Consider the following 21,222-nt stretch of genomic DNA (forward strand, 5'->3'; position numbering starts at 1 on the left):
TTTTTTCATAGCTAAAGGGAAAGGGCACTTCGTTTTCCAGATTTAGATATAATTTCTGTTTGAAAGATGTTCTGATTTGCAAGAGAAGTTGTTTAAACGCTGCTTAAATTCCTCCTGACAATTTATACTACTTTGGCGGCGGGGGGTGGGGGGGCGGGGGGAACACACACAAGGAGATTTCCTGCAAGGATTTACAAGAGTAAAAAAAATATGTACTATTGTCGCTACAGGACGATGATATTTTGCATGCTTGTATAAAAAAAAAATTATATATAAATCCCAAACGGCCCGGTTAGAATGAGAAGCGTTGCATGTCCTAAATATTTGCGTGTTGTTGGTAGGGAAAAATAGGCTTGTTGCGGTGCTGGGCGTTTCAGGGCAGGGGGAGGCAACGGTGCCCGGCCAGCGCGGGGAGGGCTGCGCTAGGGGCGAGCCGGCAGGAGCGGGAACGGGAGCGGGAGCGACCGGTCGGTCCGTCCGCAGCCGCCCGCTGCGCGCTCCCCCCGGCCACCCTCGGCAGGAAAAATGGTGCGCCAAACCAGAGAAGGCCAATTCCTACTTAAGAAAATCACTGAGTTACCCGAGGTAATTAATGCCTTTGGAAGCCTTTCTTTGCACTAATTACTCCGTTGTAAATGACCATCATTAAGGCAATTGAAGAAAGCTTGAAGGGAAAATTTGATGTAGGAAGTGCAGTTAGTATTAATTAACCGTATGATCTCTTGGCAAGTGCAAGAACATCAAAGGTTGTAGGTGTTTACTTAGCTACCAGATTTTATCAGCGGTCAAAGTCAATGTTTGTCCATATTCGCTAGGCTGTTGTCAGGACAGGGGTCCGCAAAACATTTTGGTCCGCGCCTCTGACGGTCCTTTGGGGAAAGCTGATGGTTTAAGCACCTTGGAAGGGGAGAAGTGATGAAGGTTTGAAATGCCCTGGAAAAGAGGCAGGGGAGGTGCAGCGGCAACTGCAAATTCTGCGCTTGTTTGAGTCCGAACGGCTGGAACTGGGGCAGGATTATTGGATTACAGGCATTTCTTGGGTAGGGGCATAAGCATTTCTTTACATCCCAGCCCACAAAGATGTTGCTCTTCTCTGTCCAGAAGTCTACAGGAGCGGGTTCTGCCTTTTTTTAACATTTGGGGAACGGGGAGTGATTCAGACCCTTTTGTGCAAGTTCAGGATCTCGCATCTTCTCGGAGCTCTTCATCGTGTCCGAGCCCAGCTCGGGAGAGAGCAGACGGTCCGGTCGCCCAGGGACCGGACCCCGGGGTCTGACCCGGCCCACGCTGGCTGTCCCCGGGATGTTTGAGGTGTGACTGGAAAGGGAGCGAGGGTCCCACCCAGCCTGCGTGTGTGGGCTTATTCGGAGTGTGTGTGGGAGCGGCCCCTCGCTTCGGACGGGCGGCACAAAGACGGCCACTGCCCGCCCGGGGGACACGGGCGCCTCTGATGTCCTGTGTTCAGCTCCCGCTGAGCAACCACCCGAGAGAGCAGGACACCCCCCCCGCCCCCGCCAGCCCCACGGCAGCACAAGGAGGGGATCACTCCGCCTGGGGCTGCGCTCGCCCCCTCGGCTGCTCCCGAGGAGAGACCTCAGCAAAGTTGTGCCGAGTCCCTCGCCTCTGCTCTCCATCCCCAGCCCCTGAGCCAATCCTCTCTTAGCGGCTGGCTAGTCTACCTCCATTTTTTGTTGTTTTGTTTTTGTTTGCGCTTTCTTTTCGCAGGTCTGGTTCCAGAACAGGAGAGCAAAGTGCCGAAAGCAGGAGAACCAGATGCACAAAGGTGGGTCAGGGGTGCGGGCCGGTCAGAGGGCGGCGGCCGCGGAGCCCTGGGGCGCCTTCCCCGCTCACTCGGCCCTGTCTCTCCCCGCAGGTGTGATCCTGGGAACCGCCAGCCATTTAGACGCCTGCAGAGTGGCCCCCTATGTGAATATGGGAGCCCTGAGGATGCCTTTCCAACAGGTAGTTAGCTCCGGTTTTATTTTCCTTTCCCCCGGCAAGCTCCGACCCCTTTCGTTTGCACGGGAGGAAGCCGGACACGTTTACAAGTGCCATTTATACAGAAGTTGGCACGTATTAAAAACAGGCTGTAAAACTTCGTGCAGGAGCCCCCACCCCCCCGGCTGTCGGGAGCTCAGCGCTCCTCGGGCCCGGGGAGGGGGCCAAGCGGGGGGTCCCGCTGTCCCGGGAGGCGTCACCACCGGTGCTAAGCCCCCCCCTCCCCCGCCGCCGTGCGACGTGCTGGCACACGGCCCCGGGGCCGCCCGCAGACGTGGCAAAGGCGTGCTGGCCTCCTGGGGGCGCATTGCCTTCCCGGGGCGGGGGGGCCTGGGGGGCGCCCGGCAGGCCCCCCCGCAGCCCGCGGTGTCGGGGTGCCAGCCGCCCAGGGGGCTTCGGTCCCCGCCCGGCGCCGCAGAGCACTATGGCAGGAGGGTCTCCCACCCCCACGAGGGGGGAAAACTGTCCGGGCCCCCGCGCTGTCGTTCTCCCCCTCCTCAAGCGGGCTGCCGAGGCCTGGCCGTTCCCGAGGGAAGCGGCCGCCCGGTAGGTGCGGGGGCTTTTCTCCGGTGCGCTGCCGCTGCGCAGGCCCGCCGGGACAGGGGCAGCCGGCGGAGCCCGGGCCCTTGCCCCTGTGAGGCGCAGCCCTCCGGGGGGAGCCGGGCCGAGGGGGATAACATTCCGTCCCACTTCAGCCACCCCCTCGCCGCCGCTCCTAACTCCCCCCCTTCCCCCCCTTTTTTATTTTTTGGTCAATTAATCGGGGAATCGATTTTTCCCAGCCCAAAGGGACCCTCCACCACCTTCTCCGCCTCAGAGACACGTGGAGCTGACAGATTAATTGTATTGATTTTTTAAAAGACATATTTGGACCAAAATAATTAAATACATAAATAAACTCTCCCCCACTCCTCCCCGAACCTACCCGGAGCTGAAATCTCTCAGTCAACCCAACGTGTTTGTGTAGGTCGAGAAAGCTCCAAAGCAAACACCAACCCGGTATATAAGGGACCCGTGGCTAAAGAGATTTTAGCAAGGTATAAATAAACATCCCTGAAAAAAAAAAAAAAAACCCTCATAAAAAATTAGCTATTTAGTACTTGTTGGCGCCTGTGCATTGGGCTGCGTTTTTGTTTTTGTTATTAAAAAAAAAAAATAAATACGGGGAGGGCTGGGCACGTCTGTGTGCTTCTGGCCTGGCGCGGCGCGGGGATGCGGGGACGCGCTGCGCGGCACGCCCGGCCCGCTCGCCAGTCGCCCTTCGGGGCACCGGCCCGCGGGAGCGTCGGGGCGGGGGGCGGGGGCCGGTGCCGCGGGCTGACGCCGTGTCTCTGCCGCCGCCGCCAGGTCCAGGCGCAGCTGCAGCTGGAGGGCGTGGCCCACGCGCACCCGCACCTGCACCCGCACCTGGCGGCCCACGCGCCCTACCTGATGTTCCCGCCGCCGCCCTTCGGGCTGCCCATCGCCTCCCTGGCGGAGTCCGCCTCCGCCGCCGCCGTGGTGGCGGCCGCCGCCAAGAGCAACAGCAAGAACTCCAGCATCGCCGACCTGCGGCTGAAGGCCCGGAAGCACGCCGAGGCCCTGGGGCTCTGACACGCTTCGGCCGAGCCCCCCGACCCCGCCCCGGGTGCCCGCGGCGGGCGTGTGTGTGACCCGCACGGACCGCCGCTCCGCAACCCCCAGCCCCGCTCCTCATCCCCCTCCTCCCCGGCCTCAGGGCGAGCAGCGGGCGCTCCGGGCCGCCCTGCCGCCTCCCCTCTCTCTCTCTTTTTTCTTTATTTTTGTTTGTTTGTTTTTTATTTTTTTTATTATTATTATTTCTTTCCCCTTTCCCAAGGTCTGCGAGCGCTCGGCGGCTGCCCTCCCCCGCCGCTTTCCTCGCCCTCTCGCCCCAGGGACCCGGCGGCCGGGGGGGCCGGGCGAAGAGGCGGGCCCCGGAGGCCGGTGGCGGCCGGTGGCGCTGCGTGGCGCGGCGGGGACCCCCGGCCCGGCTCCCGCCTCGGGCGCGCGCGCACACACGCATGCACGCAGTAAACATGCACCCACCGGTCGGAGGCTCCGCGGAGGATAAAGTAGGTGGGAGGAGAGAGAGCAAGGAGAGTTAAAAAAATTACACAAAAAGGAGGAGAAAAAAAAAAAAAAAAAGAGGAAACGATCTCTAAATTATGTTAATCTGTGAACATTGGGGACACTTTGGATTTTTCTGACCCTGGCAAAAGTGATTGCTCCAGCATAACGTCATCTGCTGCTGTCAGTTTTGCTACCTTGTGCATGTGTCTAACTAAACACATTTTGAAGATCAGAAATATATTAGAACGAAACTAAACAAAACAAATAGTAATAATAATAAATAATAAATCCTTGGGGCTGGTCTCCATTAAAGATGACATTTCTTTGTTGCCAACAGTATTATTTCACTGCCATGAATCTCTTCCATCACTGAGGAGCTGCTGCTGCAGAACTGGTTTGAATTTAAATGTGGAATTTCAGATCTGAGGCAAGGCAGTTTTGGTTTTTTTTCTTTTCTTTCCTAAAAAAAAAAAAAGCAGCAATAACAGAAAATGTGTGTCTCAAATGGCTATGTCCTTCAAAAGGAGAAAAAAAGAGAGACTAGAATTTACTAATTTTTAGTGATGACTTGAAAGATGGGAACAATAAGAAATGCACCTGTTTTGCCAGAATCACCTGAACTCAATGAGATGCATTGTGCCATAGAAACAGGTCAATTTTTCATATTTTTTTTTTCTCTAAAATGTCTGGATCTTTGACTCAAAATCTCGCTGTTTTACAGGATGTAGAAAGAATGACTTATACAACAAAGATGGACATATGGTTTTAAGTCATAATACTGATGCAGCATTAATTTTAGTGAAATGCAATTAAGTGCAGTAAAGTGCAATACTGTAAATATTATAGATTAAAAAAAAAAATAGCCGTACTTATTCTGTTAATAACCGATTCTGCAAGAACCATAACTTAAGTCCTTTATGCTCAGACTGGTGCATTGCAGCTCCTTGCCAGAATGACAGTCTGAGTCTTCTATGAATGGGTAAAGTTATATGTATCACATATGGGAAAAGGTAGATGCCATGATTTCTAGTTGAGTTAATGTGCCATGTTTCTGGGCAGTAAGCTGAAAAGTCTGGTCTGTATGACACTTTCACAGTCATTGTAAGTATAAAAAAAAAAAAAAAAAAAAAAAAAAAAAGAGCAAACAACCAACCCACGGAAGTGTTTTGTAGAGGTGGACAAGTTCAATATTTGGCTGTTTAATTTTTGCCTGTGATTTAGATACCAAGTCTTAAGCCAATGCTTAAGTGAAGTCACTACTATAAATCCAGAAAGGATGAAGAGTAGGGAAATAATTTAAATTGTATTACCAAAGTGTCTGGGTTTACTTCTTATGCTATTCACTTCTAATTAGTTTTTTTCTTTGTTGTTTTTTTTTTTTTTTTTTTACTTTTTGGTGGGGAGGAGAGAGGAGGGTACAAATATTGGTCTTGTCTACATCTAACAGGATAGCTATTTTGTTACCAAGGCCTGTGCAGATGGAAGGTTTTCCTCTCAATAGTTACCGTTATTAAACCTGCTTTTTATGTGTTGTTTAGCAATCCATTACTAGTTTTGGCTTTTGCTGATATTTATAAAATCCAAATATTACTGTAGGACAACAATTCATGCTGTAGATAAATTTTAGACACTTGTCTTCTTTTTTGTTTCTCCTTCAAATTTTGATATTTTCTAGCAAGCAAAATTTCTGGAATGTCAAAGTTGTGTCATTTCCCTTCTATTTATTACATGAGAAGTAGTTGTATTTTGGATTTGCTAGAGCTGATAAATGTTACCTGCCTTTTCTACCTCTCTGTGAAAGCCTAGTACCTTTTTAAAGCGAGGCCAAAATATTAAGGTAGTGTTACTTGTTGCTGAGAAATATGGACAAAAATCTCAGGCAATTAACAATTTCTAATTGAAACAAAACATTACCTGGAAAGTAAAACATTATTCATCATGATGTATGAATTTCTGGCTAAAATAAGAAATATATGGAGTGGTTCCAGCACTTCTAACATGCAGATGTGAAAAATAATAAACATTACTACAGAGATGCTTTAGGCCATAACAAGTAACCTGTTGTACTGGATGCCCACAGCCATTGAAGGAGAATTTGATATACGGTGTCAAAGACTGAAGGCATAGAGCTTTCGATTGAGTGAGGACTGCTTGTTATTTGTACCTGTGATCTAATTATTACCCTTTCAAATCATCTTTTTAGAGTTTAAGAGAGGCTTATGTGATATTTTCAGTCCTGTGCTGGACTTCCGCAAAGGTATGATTTTCACCCTCAAGCAACTCCACAGAACGAGCTTGTTGAAGCTTTAGGTTTGGGATCTGAATTCTCTCAAACATCTCCTAAATGAGGCTGTGAAGTGCTACTGATTTTAGAGTGTTACAGGATGCATATACAGTATACATTCTCCTCATGTTGGAAGGAATAACTTTTCCATCTTTGCTTTTTTACTGGGTACCAACACAGCAAAAATGCTTGTAGATTTCTCTCAGAAATTTTGCTACACACAGCTTCTTTCTTGCATTCAAAAAATAGCAGTAGCATGAATACAGTTCCCTGCTAACATGAAACAGGGCTGGTAGTGTAGCATACATCTTTCCAGAATGAAAAATTCTTACAGTTTCTTTTGATCGCTTTCAATGGATGTCCCAAGGACAGTCTTGCCCTCTGTCACGGAAGGGAAGAAGGTGGCAAGATTTATCAGCTTAGCCTGTTTTGAAGGAGGTACCATAGAACAGCCTGGGGAAAGGAGCAGGGTGTTGCTGTGAATCTACCAAGGCGCTTCATGCTGCTTTTGCATTTCATTTAGCATGAAAAGAAACAAAAAGGTGCACTGTGCGAGGGCTGTAGCTGAAACTGGTTCTGCTTTGCTTATTTCTCAAATGGGCCTATTGCATCAGTGGTAGTATAAAAGCTTTGCCTTGTTTTGGATGATGCATGCAGGTGGCCTCCTCTTCTTATCATCCTTACGTTGTTGGGAAGAAATGAGGAGTCCTACTTGGGCTACTGTGTACTGGACTGTACTTTTCACTAAGTGTAAGTCACTGTGGCTCCATTCACCATGTGGAGCTCCCAGTGATCCGTACAAGTTGAGAATCTGGACCAAAAGGTCTACTCCATCTCTTTTGTGTGCAGTCTTTTTTTTTTCTTTTGCATTTTTTAAATTATTTTTCTTGAGGAGGTGGAGGTTGAAGACAAGATAGTCAAGGTCCTGAGGTGCTTATTAAAGTTTAAAAGGATTATAATTGTTTTAGGTTCTTAAGCATGCCAAGCCTCATTTATTGTCTACCATCATCCAGCCTGATCTTTGTGTAATCTTTCATTTGAGAAGTGTGAGACTTCTAAGATCATCAGAACAGTGGCCACTGGGCAAAATTCCCTTGGAGGAGGCCTTCATTTAGCGTATGTGGATTGCTAAAGAATCTTCCTCAAAAGTTTGGTCTGGTATTTGAAAAATAACTTGAATGAATGCCAAATGAATAGTGCTGTTTATAAACACATCTTTAAAAATGGCTTTTTGCATTACATGGGCCCCTTTATAATGAAAAAAATAGTTTGTTTTTTTTTTTTAAACTGTCAAATAAGCTGAAGTATTTCATCCATTTGTATCAAAATAGCAAGCTGACTCCATGGTTCATTTTTATTGACTTGGAAATGTGTGAAAAAAATTATACTGGAAGTTTTTTTGCTTAGTAGGGTCATATAGATGTAGTGACATTTTGGTTAATATCATAATACTTAGCACTTATATAATGTTTATTTGAAAAGCACTGTATAAATGTTTATTATTTAATCCTCACCCATTATGAAGTAGGTAAGAATTATTATCCCCATTTTTGTAGAAATTAAGGCATACAAAACAAGGGTCAGGTTCCATCACCCGTTGTCAGCACTGAGTATTATTAGTTTTGGTTTTGTAATGTAGCAGCATCCCCCAGATCATAATCTGACATGAACTTTGTGATGCCAGACACCTTTCAAAACTGTACATAGCAGAAGCCCTGCTCCAAGAAATTTAAACTCCGTACCTGACTTCAGCAGAAGCCTTGAAAGGAACACTGAATGTGTTTCAGAGGGGCTGAATGTGTCTGTGAGTTGTTTCCACAGAACACGAAGCTACTGCCCAATCCTCTGACCCCGTATGTCAGTGGGAATTTAGTTTATGACCCAGCGGGGCCGAGTTGTGGTAGTGCTAAGACTAGAACTAGGAAACCTGAGTTCCCAACAGCATGCACAAATTTCTAGAAAACCCTGATTTCCAACTTCCCCTACTATAAATTTTTCAAACAGATCAAGTGTGCTGATGTCAATTCTTTGCATGCTTTATCTGTTATATCTTTTAGCCCTATGTTTGTCTATAAAGTAATAATAAGACATGATTTTGAATTGACATAACATTGACACATTGGGACTGTTGACTTGAATACAATAGACATTGTAGTCCTATGGAAATCCAGATCCCTAAGGCAAACCAGGTTATTAATTTGTTTTTTTTGGTGACAAAACCATGCACGTTTTCTGCTCTTTTAAATGTGCTAGGCAAAATAAATTCTTTTTTTTTTTAACAGTTAATTTTAGTTTTTGGAGACATTATTGTTTTGGAGGTGGCAGGCCTTTTCCCCCTTTAGTTTGAGGAAAATTTTCGAAGTATAGGAAAAATAGATTACACATCTTTCTTAGAAATGTGTTTATTTTTATAATATCTACTATCTAATAATCCAGGTGATGTCCTTGTAACTGCTAATTGTACTCAACTCTATGAAGTGTGCACAACCGATGTGGTTGGAAATTTTTTGTGTTCCTGGTTAAAAAGGATGGTTGAAGTGCCCCACTCCTCATCTGTAAGCAGCCTACTGACCCTTATCATGTTGTTTTCTTTCCCTGATGTGACAGAATTCCCATGGCTAATGAGTTTCCAAACAGCTGTGGCTAACCTAGCAAGAGCTTCTCGTTCAGTCACTTGGAAATCTCTACTGGTTGCAGTAAGACGTGGTAGGGCTGGAGAAGGCCTGGTATTGTTTGATAACTAAAAAAGAAATGTGGTGTGCTACAGAGTGTGATCTCCTCTTCTTAAGAGAAGAATAGAGTCTTCTGCTTTATGACTCATGCTTTTTGTGAAATTGCATCTCTTGGTCACATCTTTAAAAGGTGGAACATGGGTCCCATCAATGTAACCCAGTGGCTTATATTATACTGGTTATTTGTGTTAGTTGGCCTTTCTAGGCAGGTCAGTGGAAGGCCATAGGTTTCGGTGTTTGAGGCATTCTTCAAAAGGGATATGTTACCAGCTATCCCTCAAATTTTGTTTGTCAGACAGATTTGATGCTAAAAGTTGGTGCCTAATTTTAGTAAATCAGCCTGGAAACTTGCTGATTTCCAATAAATAATTGAAACTTGATGCAGTTCATTAACCTTATATTGAAAATTGATATTTAACTAAAATCAGTTGAAGAATGTAGAAAATATCAGATTTTGAAGCTGAAGATATTTATTGAAAGGCAATACTTTCATGAATCTAGGCTTATGGTATGTATTAATTACATCAAAGACAGGCAAATATCTCTGTTTCTTTGTATTAATGTATGTGGATGTTTTATTTATTTTTTTGTTTGAAAATTTCTAAATGTGTATTATTTTAATTATGTTGAGTGTAAATTTGACAATGCTTTGCATTTATTTTTATATTTTTTAAACCTGTTGCTTTTGCAAAACTATGAGCAGCCAGTATGATTTGCAGTACCATTGCATTATTTTGGTTATGTACACATAGTGTGTCTGAGTTTACAGACATTTCAGGGATTGCTAAAATGAAAAAACCCCACAACCCTCCAAAACTAACTCGTCTTAAAAGTTTGTACCCTTTTGTTATTGTGGAAGAGAAAAACAAACAAGCAACTTTTTTTTTAGGTTTCGGTTATGCCAGCATGCTCCTACATGAATTCACCAGACATGTTGAGTTCCAGTTTCAGAGTGTATTATGTTGAATCACATGATATGAATGTACATCTTGTAAAAGTGAAATATGAATAAACTTATAAATATTTGTAATCATGTGTTAACGGATACCCAAAATAACTACTACCAAAGGGACTATTAATAACAAGGCATTTCCCCCTGTTAAAACAGAGCTTTTTCTGCTGTATATAGTGCATTTTCTTTTTTAAGCACCTTATTCACTTTCTCCTTGCAAGGAATGAATGCAGTGCATCTTATTTTCTAGCCATTCCACTTACAGATCTCTCATTGGCTTCTCTGTAAGTTTTACAAAGCAAGCTATAGCTTAGTGATAACTAATCAGAAGCTGCTTTTGCATCCTATCTCCCAGTATGAATTATTTTGTTTGGTATCCTTTTTTTTTTTCCTAAAGGATTGATAATTTCTTCTTAGTGTCAGGAGAAATAAAGGAGTCTTATCTTCATAGTGGACCATTCTAGGGATTGTATTTGATGGCTCTGAACTGTTGTCGGTTCAAATCAATAGGAGAGGCACTAGATCAGGCTCTTACTTTTCATGAGATTAAGGAATTTTTTCCATGTCCCTGCTTGTTGGTATGTTAGATCTAATTTTCTCCTATAGATGTATTCTCTCTAGTTGTGATCTGGCATTCTGATGTTGAAAAGGATCCCCAAGGAATCCTCTTTATTCCCATGCTCCGTGTTGTTTCTTCAACAGTGCCAAAGCAAACTGGGTTGGTGGAAATCTTTTTGTTAGCTTACAGCCTGTGGATCAGGTTCTGAGCTTCTGAAGTAGTCACAAGAGTTAGGTTAGACTTGTCTTGTTTGAAAACCAGTTTGTCTGACACGTATGTTGCATTTAAATTTCATCAGCCTTACAAGATGGGTAATTCCATGTCCCAGCCCTTCCCCTATGTCCTCACAGCAAGTCTTTATTCCTTCTTGTCTGCAGCTGGCTGTATAAGCTGAAGCCAGAACCTGTATGTAGCTTTTATAACCTTGCATTTTCTGCAAGTATTTACATCTTTTGGAGCTCTGACCTGGAACATAGCTGGAGAGCAGTTGGTACAATATTTCTACATCATGACTGCTGTTTCTCTCTAAGCCAACACCACAAACTGACATCCTGTTTTTCCTGTCATTAACTATGTAAGAGACAGGCTATTATAAGAAAATTAATCCTTCCTTTCTGTCTCTTAAATATACGTGGGCAGTGAAAGGTTGTCAGTAGCATGTACTGTAAGAGCAATCAGAAAAAATATAAAGTGATAACAGTGTGTGTTGAAAGATTAACTTCACCAGAAGACTGTCTAATAGCAATCTATAAATATGTTTTAACATTCTTATTTTTGCCTACTGATATTCAGTTCAGACGTTGAAAAGAGAGATAAGTTCTTTCAGCGATGTGGTTTCTAGGAAGAGGATTTCCCCGCCCCCCTCCCCTTCATTTTTGTTAATTAACATGTTTTTCCAATGGGTACTTGTTCTATTGCTTTCTGAAATCATTGGCAATCCTGAAGAAAGTTTCCTTCCTCTTGTCTTTGGGTATATTTTTCTTCTTTGCATGAACATTTATTTTTAATTAAAACAAAAATTATACTTTGACCCTATTGCCATCAGCATTTTTGGCTACTGCCTCTAGTTTTCTCTGTAGGATCTGAATTGAATTGGATAAGGAGAAACACAGTAACAAATTCCTTATGAATTGTCAGTAAAATTTTCCTTTCTTTCTTGAGTAGCTTCTCTCTTAGACTCATTTTTTGAGCTGCAAACATCTGAAAAGAAAATTATGAGGAGCTACACAGGAAACAGGACTGAGTATCTGCTGGCATGAATACCTGTGAACTGTGGAAATTTTACCAATATATGTGGTTCAGTCCTATATTGCTTGCATATCCAAGAGTCCAATTAAAGTTAGAGAGAAATCTGTATACTCATGTCTGCAGGAGCAACCACAGAAAGACAGATCTACATTCAAGGACCACATGTAAATGACTATAGAGATTGGACAACAGAAGAAAAGGAAATGTATGTAATTTCATTTCCCCAAATCAAATACTCAGACTTCATTACCAATATGATTAAGGGTAATGATCCTACTCTTACGTTTAATTGCTGGTTCATAATTGCTACCAAGAGGCTATAAAAATACAGGGTTAGAAAACTGGATCCAAAAAAGGGTCTTAATGCCTCACTCTGAAGTTAGACTTCAGAGGAATTTAAGCACTTACTTCCAAAACCTTAACACAGGACTCTTGGCTGCTTCTCAAACTCTACTGAAGCCTGAGGGCTGCAGGTCCTTTAGTTGCACACATTAAATTTCTCTGTGAGCCTCACATTCTACTTTTGTGTGTGCCTAGCACCTGACAGATCTCTGTGACTGGGAGGCTTACTCCCTTTTTAGCCTGATCGTGTTACAGAAACTGGGCATCTTTCATCTTGCTTAACTTCAGATGTTTATGGTTCAGACATCTACATCAGAACTTGTCAGTGGAAGCAAGCAGACACTTCCAGCAAATAGACCCCTGGTGAGTGTATTAAGTTGTGCCTTAGAAGCAGACTAGTTTAGATGTAGCCACCTTCTCTGTAGGCATCTCTGTGGACAGATATGTCCTATTCCATGACAAGTGTCTTCCACGTGCTTCCTTTGTGTGTCCTCCACTGCACAAATGACAGCAGTTCCACCACTTCGTTTTCTTCAGAGGAGGAGATTTCCTTTTCCACAATGACTCAGTGACTAGTGGATTCATACAGGACTCCACGGTCTGGGTTTTCTGAGTTCCTCTGACTATACAGGGTAGCTGAAAAGGTAGAGTTCTTGGTCCTGGAGACATACTTTACAGAACATTCTAGACATGGATCTCTTGGGAATGAGTTGACTGTAGCTGATGCCACTTTGATGACATAGCAGACAAATTCATCTTTGCACAGCAAGGTTCCTAGATTTCATGGTTTCCAATTTTCCTTTCTTTCTGGTTGCAAAAAGACCTCTTGAGAGGAGGGGTTAGATGTACATATACACATAAACATTAATAAACAAATCCCTCAAAACTTGACAGAATTTAAATTGCCACATATGTAACATTAAGGTCTTTAATGAAGCAATCTCATATGGTTCCATCCCATCTTATCATGTACATTCTTATCACAGGACCTCTGTCTCAGGTGCTGCATGAAGTAAACTGCGCTCAAGGAACAAATTGGGACTGTGAAGAAAATTCAGCTGCTTTCTAGTGTTTCTCACTTGCATGTGATACCAGTAGGTGTCTGAATGTAGACAATGTGGGCAAACATGGCAATAACTGTAATTTGGCTTCATCATTAGCAAAGTTAATAATCATGTAGAAGAATTAGATCTAGCCTGCTACAGGCTTTCAAGCAGATACATTGAAGGTAGTAAGACATTTCCAGGATATCACCGAATATCTGCTGTCTGTTTTCTGGGGGTAAAAGTCACAAGACCAGGAGTCTGATGTACAGAAATGCCCAGCGTTGATTGTCACAACTTTAGTAACACAGGCTATGTAGGTTTGGGACTTTGAGGAACCAGACAGCATTACATAGAGGTGTAGATTCCTGCAATATACCATTGACTGAGTGTCTTACATTACGCAGGTCATTGTGTTCTGCTTCAGTCTATAAAATGGGTGTAATGACACTCTCCTAATGTGTACATAGGAATGACACTCTCCTAGTGTGTACATAGGGGGATTGTGACCATAAATTCATTAATCTTTATAGTACACTGATATACTAGATTTGCAAGCATCAGCACAAACCCCATGAGGCAACGAGTAACTCTGTATTCAATGCAATGTTCAAAGGATGTGCAGTAAATAAAGCATGAGGATAAAGACAACTATTGAGCAGCTGCTATGTTCACTGAACACTGTGCACTGAATAAAACTGGGGTCCTGTGCAACACCACCCCCAACCCTTGCTACCCCCTCGGCTTATCGTATAATTAAAGAATGTATCATAATGTGTATACACATGGGAGTAGAATTTGATTGCACAGTAAATGCCAGTAATGGTGCTTCCTGACTTTTGGGTGTCTAATGAATTAATGAACGCTCATTTTTTTCAGCTTTGAGAATGTTTTCCTTCAACATTTATATTTATTTATTGTTTTTATCTTATATTTTATATTATATATCTATGATAGACAATATGCAATTGTCTGTAGTTATCCTTTTTTTGAATTAAAAATAAAAAGCCAGATTGCCTACATTGCAGAACCGTTAGGACTGGGACACTGGACTCTGCTGAAGTCTAGAGATCACCTGATACCACAAAAGAACCTATGTTTATAGGAAGAGAAAGGTGTGTCTTAAGCTTACATGGGACTTGGACAAATGAGCCATCTGAAGGGGTGTAGAACTCACTGGACACCAAATGTACAGAAAACTCCATTTTATGGGCATTGGAGCCCTCTGATATGAGGGATGGTTGAGGGAAAAGGGTTTAGAGCCTCTTCTGGTTAGGGATCAGTAAGAAGCAGGCTCTCAGATCACATAAGCCTTCAGTGCAGAGTGAGTGTCTGCTTAATAGCAAAGGATATGAAAGGCTCACAGGTATTAATTGTGGCCAACAGACTGTGCGTTCACCTTAGGCCAAATGACATTCTGACTCAAGAAAAACAGTCCCAGTCCCATTTTGTTTTCATCCCATCCAGATGCATCCCGTAAACTGTAAAGAGTTCTCCATCATCACTTGTGATCCGGTGCTGGTGTTGCTGGATATATAATTTGTTCAGAATGCAGAAAGCTCTAGGCTGCAAGAAGAAGCTAAACTAGCTTGAAGCAAGAGGAGCAGCTGGGAAATGCAGAAGCTGGCCAAATCTGAGGTGATTTCATTAGGAGATGCACAAGCTCTAACCTGGCATTAGAGAGTGAGATGAATGAATGTTTTATCACGAGTTGACAAATGAGGTCTTTCTTCAAGGGCTAATTTAATTTCATTTATAACATGTTTGCCAAGGACTATGACCATGCATATGGATATTTGTGGATGAACTGACTTTTCTGCATACCTGAGCCCTAGGACTATTGATCACAACAAAAAGTTTGCGGGAGGTGCTGGCCATTATTAATATAGAGAGATTGCTACTGCTCCTGCTGTAGTTACTAACTTTGTTATAGAGGGAAAGCTGTAGTGTTGATAAAATATGGAGCCACTTCTCAGTGTGGTAGAATTAGAGTCAAGTCTGATTTTCTGGGAATGTTTATTTCTGGGCCTCACATATTTTTTTTTGTAGTGTTTGAGACTTGCATTTTTAGAAGGGCACATAGCTTTTGTTGGCCAGTGGCAGGCAGGGAAATGTTTGCTGGTATGAAATAGATGCCTGTGGCTTTGGAAAGTCCAGGTTGGAGTTGTCATGGGAGCCAAGGCTTGAACTAGGTTGTGCTCAAGCGAACCCTTTTGTTTATCAGAGAGGTGGTGTCTGATACCTTTTCTTTGAGAAGGGTTCAGCATTTTGTTCATGGAGAAGCAGAAGAAAGATTTTTTTACCATGAATACTTTCCCTGAATAAATGATACATTAGATGATACTGTGAGGTCTGGAGTCATTTTGATGAATAAGAATAGCGGAGAATAAGGGAGAAGACTATGTTGAGTTCAAAACACTTATCTGCTTTAAATGTTCAGGTTCTAGTTCTTTATCAAAACTATAAGCATCTCAAGAACTGAGAAAATCAGCTTCTCAGACCTATTACTGTAAATGTCTCCTTCTGGGCCTCATTCACTTTACCTTGGCCACTATGACTTTTGCTGTTGCAGAAAGGCATAGCTTTTCTTGTTGACTGATAGTTTCTCTCAGATTGTTTTAATTGCTTTAATTTATCTGCTTGCTTAGTTACTCGATGTTCCTTTATTCCTTTTATCTGGATGCTTGCTTCACATCCAATCTTGCTTAGTATCTGTAATCTATAGTGCTCTTTCTATAAATAGGCTAAAACCAGATCGCATAAGTTTTCACAGTTTTATGAAAAATGGAGGTAGAGGTCCCTCACTGCCAGACCAAGATTGAATTTTGAGAGTAACAACCATACTGTTATCATGCACCACAGCACAGCCAGGTCACAAACTAGTCTAATCTCAGCCTTTTACTTGGGTTTAATCTGTGAAGTTTATAGGGTCTAGCAAGTTGTATCTTCTTGATCTAAGTGTCTTTATGCTTAGATGAAGGAAGAGTAATGCTAGCTAGGATCTGTAAACTGTTGCAGAGTATCATAATATATTGCAAATACAGCTACACCTTATCTTGAGTCAGATGTTGGAGTATCTTGCTGGTAGCCACCATTCTGTACTAAACAGTGACTGCTTGTTTGTTTTCTGGTGATATTGAGTGAGTTGGTTTCAGTATTTAAAACCTTGAGTTGCTCAGAACTTACCTACATAAGAGACCATGTCTCTTTTGACGTTTCTATTGGGTCAGTAAAAAATGATTACTCTGAAAATCTTGAAGTGTATAAAGGAGGCTGCTGTCAAAGTATTCCCTTTGGGATCTACTTCCTGAAGTGATCCAAAATAGTTCCAGTCCTTTGTTCCTTAAGGTATGCTGCAAGGCACATCTGTCTACTTAGGCTCTCGGGGACTGATATAGCCTGCTTTTGCTCTGTATTGATTATGATTTGAGGAAGGGTTCTTAAAAAAAAAAGCAAATGTTTAGAATATCTACACCTCTTTTACAACACCATGAGGGCTGAATACTGCTTGCATACTTCCGTGTAGTTCTGCTGGAGGTGCAAGACAACTGCTGATTTACATCCTCTACACTCCTGGCCCTTGTTTCAGGTCTGAGTTATAAGCATCTTCTGGTATCTTTGTCTGTCTCCCTGACCATAGTTGGAAGTGGACCTGGATGAAACTTGTACGACACTTTGTCTGCTCACTTGTATGTGCATTTGTGGTTTCTTTTCTGGGGTGCCATTTTATTTTGGCCTTTACTCACCTGCTTTGCAGGTGTAATAGCTGAGAAAGAAGCAATCTCTGGCAAATTAGTTTCCTCCCTACTGCCAGTAGTATGATACATTTTCTTTGTAACAGTGTGTTTTCTTCAGGACTGTTGCATGAGGCTACCATAGCATGGACATGACAAGATTGACCCCCAAGGACAGTCTTTTAAGTTCCTTGAGCTGAGTGTTATTTTTGGAAATCATATATGAGACATTTGAAAATGGCACAAACTCTGTGTTTCAGGAGGACAAGGTTAAAAAGGGCCTCCCAATTAATCAAATAAAATCACCCCAAATTCCACCCAGCCATGCAACAGAAGGTTCTTTTCCAAGTCTCCAGAGACCACAGGGCTAGAACTGAAGAGGTACAACAAGCACACTTTGGGGAACTTGCTTTTTATTTAAACCTTTCCCCGTCCCCCACATCTTGTTAGTGAAACTCCTCCTCATCATGTTTTATACATTGACAGGAGTCCTAGAAAGGTCACTCCTGTAAAGATTGTATATGTTCATGCCATGTTGCATTTATAAACTTTGGGAATTACCTTCTTTCATGTCACTCGAATGTCTGTATTTTCAGGTAAGGTAGGTTTTTATCATTAATAAGATTGTTATTGAAATGGGCTGTTGTACCTACAATGCATATATTGGAAAAAATGGCATAGTTTAGCTTTTTGTATGTGGACATAGGAATGAGAAAGAACTAATGTTTATTTCAGAAACTAACTGTAGCTATGGCAACAGATGCATGCTGTATTTCATCTGGGAAACGTAAGCAGCCATGTTAGAAAAGAAGAGGTTATTTCAATAATGGCTTTTCAATAATTCATTGCACGAATTTTACAAGTCAAGTTAAGAAGTACTGCCATAGTTGAACTAATGACTATTAAGTTAATTTTGATATGCAACAATAATTATTCCTGCAATTAAATACTCTTCTCAGGTTATGGTTAAAAAAACTGCCCGAGAAATATTTCCCAGAAAGCCACTAGTAAAAACAAAGTTTGACATTTCTCAAGTGGAAATAGCATGCAAACTTTTTATAGCTGTCCTTGTTACCGTTTTATATCCATGGTGTCTCTAGCAGGATAACAAAGATTTCTAACCACATGTCCACAGGCAGAATGAGTTATAGCTGAATATTTATTTAACTAGTACTTAAATGCTTACCTAATTTGTAAACATTTGTGTTAGGCGTATGTGATTCCTACAGGCACATTAGCGGAGTTTCTAATTTAGATTGTTTCTTGTTAATAATTCAAAATAGTGCCATCTTTCCAAAGCCTTAGGTGTTGTCCCTGGCTGCTGCTTTGCTTGTACCATATCTATCTGAAGCTGTAAGTCCCTTTACCCTCTTGCAATATCAGCTGCTTCCGCAACTGCACTTAGAAACATGAGAAAGCACTTTGTCTTTGTTTACAGTAGTTACAGAGAGCCCAGACTGAGTGCTAATGATCTCAATAGTGACTAATGAGTATAGAAGTTTTCAAGCAAGATGTTGAAAGAGACTAAATAGCAGAAGCAAGAGAGAAAGAAAGTCTTTGAACACTAAACTGGACCATGAGCATTAAGACCTGACAGCTGCAGCCTGGAATTTTCAGGTGAAATTCACACCCATCCAGAGGATCAGCATAGGATATATGCATCCATTTATTCTTTTAGACATTACTTAAATAGCTGCTGATTTTCAAATTAGCAGTTAGAGAGAATCAGGAATTAAAAGGAGATCTAGGTTCTGTACCATTTCACTGTGAAGGGGTTAATTTTATCATTAAAGAAGCATCCAAAGAAAAGCATGTGTAAAGTGAGCACAGATCTGGCTCAGATGCATAATTTGGCAGCAATTCCAAAGCTAAATCCTTGACTGGCTACTTTCTTTGTACATGTACATTTTACAACATTTAACCCAAAAATTACATACAAAATTAGTCTGTGCAGATCTGGGAGGGTTGCACTAGAGCTCCTGAGTGGCAACTCTAGTGATCCTTCCTCTTTATCATCCCCCATGGAAGATGGAATTCCATTTTATATGCTGTGCATGCTTCACCGTGAGTAGGGTGGAATGAGGCTTTTCTTCTTTACGTATGTGCCCAGACAGTCTGCAAAGGCCTGAAGGCACTAGGAATGTGATTTCTCACCTTATGAAGGATTACACAAAACTGATTCTTCAAGCACCTTGTCCCCAGTGAGTCTGTTATAATACAGAGCGTTTTCATTCTGAAGAGATTCACCACTGTAGAGGAAGAATTTAATATATTCAGTTTTTCTGATGACATAATTTTACCTCCTCTTTCACTCCAAAACCCCTGAGCTAAATATTTGTTTATGGTTGTGAATGTGGTATGGTTTTCTGTGATGTTGGTAGGGCAGATTTAGATTTTCTTCCAATGTTTTGTTATGACAGAAAATTACATCTATATTTTAAGTTTACTATTTAAAAACACACTACAGACAAAATTCTCCATGCTGACCTACACAGCAGCTCTCAACTCCAATAGTCTGTTCTTCCTGCATGAGGGGAACTCCCATTGATGTATGGATCTGAGAGGAGAATTTTGCCCTAAGGGCTCAATTTTGCTCTGAGATTGACATATGCATATCATCAAAAATAGAATAATCTATGCATTTGAGGCACTATCAGCAGCTGCCGTGCAATGCTGTTGCTCTTGGAGATTTTTGACATCCTAGTCAAATGTGTAATAGGCTGAGAGGTATCCTAGGCCTAATGTTTGTGCTAACGACCCCTCCTCCCAAATACACAAGGTTGAAACAAAAGGGTGATCTTTCTTTGTTATTGTAATTACTCATATTATGACATCTCAGGCAAATTTAACAAATGCTTTTTGTCTTATATCACTTCCTTGAGTAGCTCTCATTCTACGGCCTCCTTGGGCAGGTAGTCAGGAGCTGCATGGCTGCATGTGATTTTTCACATCCTTTGACATTCACTGAGAGCCATCTCTAAAATATAGTATTTGTGAATCTTAGAGAAGAGGGTGGGTTACACTGGTCATAAGAATTATAGTTTCACAGTGGGTGGAATACTACTTCAGTGTCTTCTTGCTCCTTTGTGTTTGTAAATCTAGAAAAAGTTATCTGAGGAGCAAAAATCATCACCTCTTCCTGCACAGCAAGCCTCTGTGGTCTTTTTGCCCACCTGTTTTCCTCCAGGTTTTCCCGCTCGCCTGAATAATATGACTACTTTGCTCCAGTGAGCACAATTTTGGATAGCAATCAGTAATTCCCATTGACTTCTCCTATCATGCCTGATTCCACCCTTCCTTTCCTATTTGTGCTGGTGGTGAAGTTCTACTCTCAGCTACAATTGTTTCAGGTAACACTAGCCATCTAAGAAGCAAATTCTTAGTCCAAAGTAAGGTCTCTTGATGCAGTGTAACAGGAGATAGGTGCCATGATCCATGATGGATTGGACTGGACTAAATGAATAGCTGGGGCTCAAGGGGTGTCCTTTCTGTGCTTGCTTTCCACCACTTTTTCCAGCTGTCCCTGTGACAGTGCTAGCATGGCAATACCTCTTGAACCACTTGTTAAAGCATAATACTCAAAACTCTAAAGCTGACATGCCTTACCTAAACCAGATCTTTTTTACAACAGAAACTTTATAAGGCTGTTCAAAAGGGCCCAAAATTAACTCTCTCTGCCTTGTACTAACAAATACCTGTGTCAGCAGTTAGGAGACAATGTCATATCACAATAAGCTTTCACTATTTTTTTAACTCCCCCTATGCTATGATCTGCCCCCCTGTTGGAAGTTGTGGAGGAAAGAGGTTCCTTTTCTTGCTATACAGTAGGGCGAGTGGTGGGAAGCCCTTTTTTCCCTTTGTTGTGGTACAGAAAGAACCCTTTCTCATTGAAATTAGCAACAATAGCAGAACCTCCTTTTCCTCGGGGGGAGAGCCATTTCTTCTAGAGGAAGACACCGGAGAGCAGTTCCCATCACTGCCTACTGAACCCTCTGCACTCTCCCTACCTCAAGCAGTTCCTCTAAGGACATCAAAAGGGTTCTTCAAGCAACAGGTTAAAATACCTTTAAAAAAAATAGGATGGTTTGTAGCTCCCAGGAACTGTGCTAGTACAAATATTCCATTGGTTCTTTAACAAATGTCAAATGACCACAGTTTGGGAAATCTGGTTTATGTAAACAATACCATAATTCAGCCTCAGGGACTAGTTACAGCTTGACCTCCATATCAGTGTTGACAATGTACGTTTCCATGTTAGCT

The 21,222-nt window shown here is 42.3% G+C and overlaps 1 protein-coding gene across 4 annotated transcripts in view; it reads left to right on the forward strand.

The window, feature by feature from the left end:
- The window catches only part of SHOX (SHOX homeobox), a 41,392-nt gene extending 20,508 nt beyond the window's left edge, over positions 1-20,884 (forward strand). Inside the window, exons 3-5 of one of the 4 annotated variants that reach the window (XM_080375302.1) lie at positions 1,726-1,783; positions 1,874-1,962; positions 3,346-20,884. In XM_080375302.1, the coding sequence (XP_080231428.1) occupies positions 1,726-1,783; positions 1,874-1,962; positions 3,346-3,591 (393 nt within the window). In that variant the 3' untranslated portion in view covers positions 3,592-20,884. Of the gene's footprint in view, positions 1-1,725; positions 3,205-3,345 lie in introns of those variants that run through there. The other 3 variants (XM_080375301.1, XM_080375300.1, XM_080375299.1) reach the window with 3 other exon arrangements.
- Positions 20,885-21,222: the final 338 nt, after the last annotated feature.

The sequence above is a fragment of the Falco punctatus genome, assembly GCF_963210335.1.
Source record: "Falco punctatus genome assembly, chromosome: 2".
Taxonomy (NCBI): domain Eukaryota; kingdom Metazoa; phylum Chordata; class Aves; order Falconiformes; family Falconidae; genus Falco; species Falco punctatus.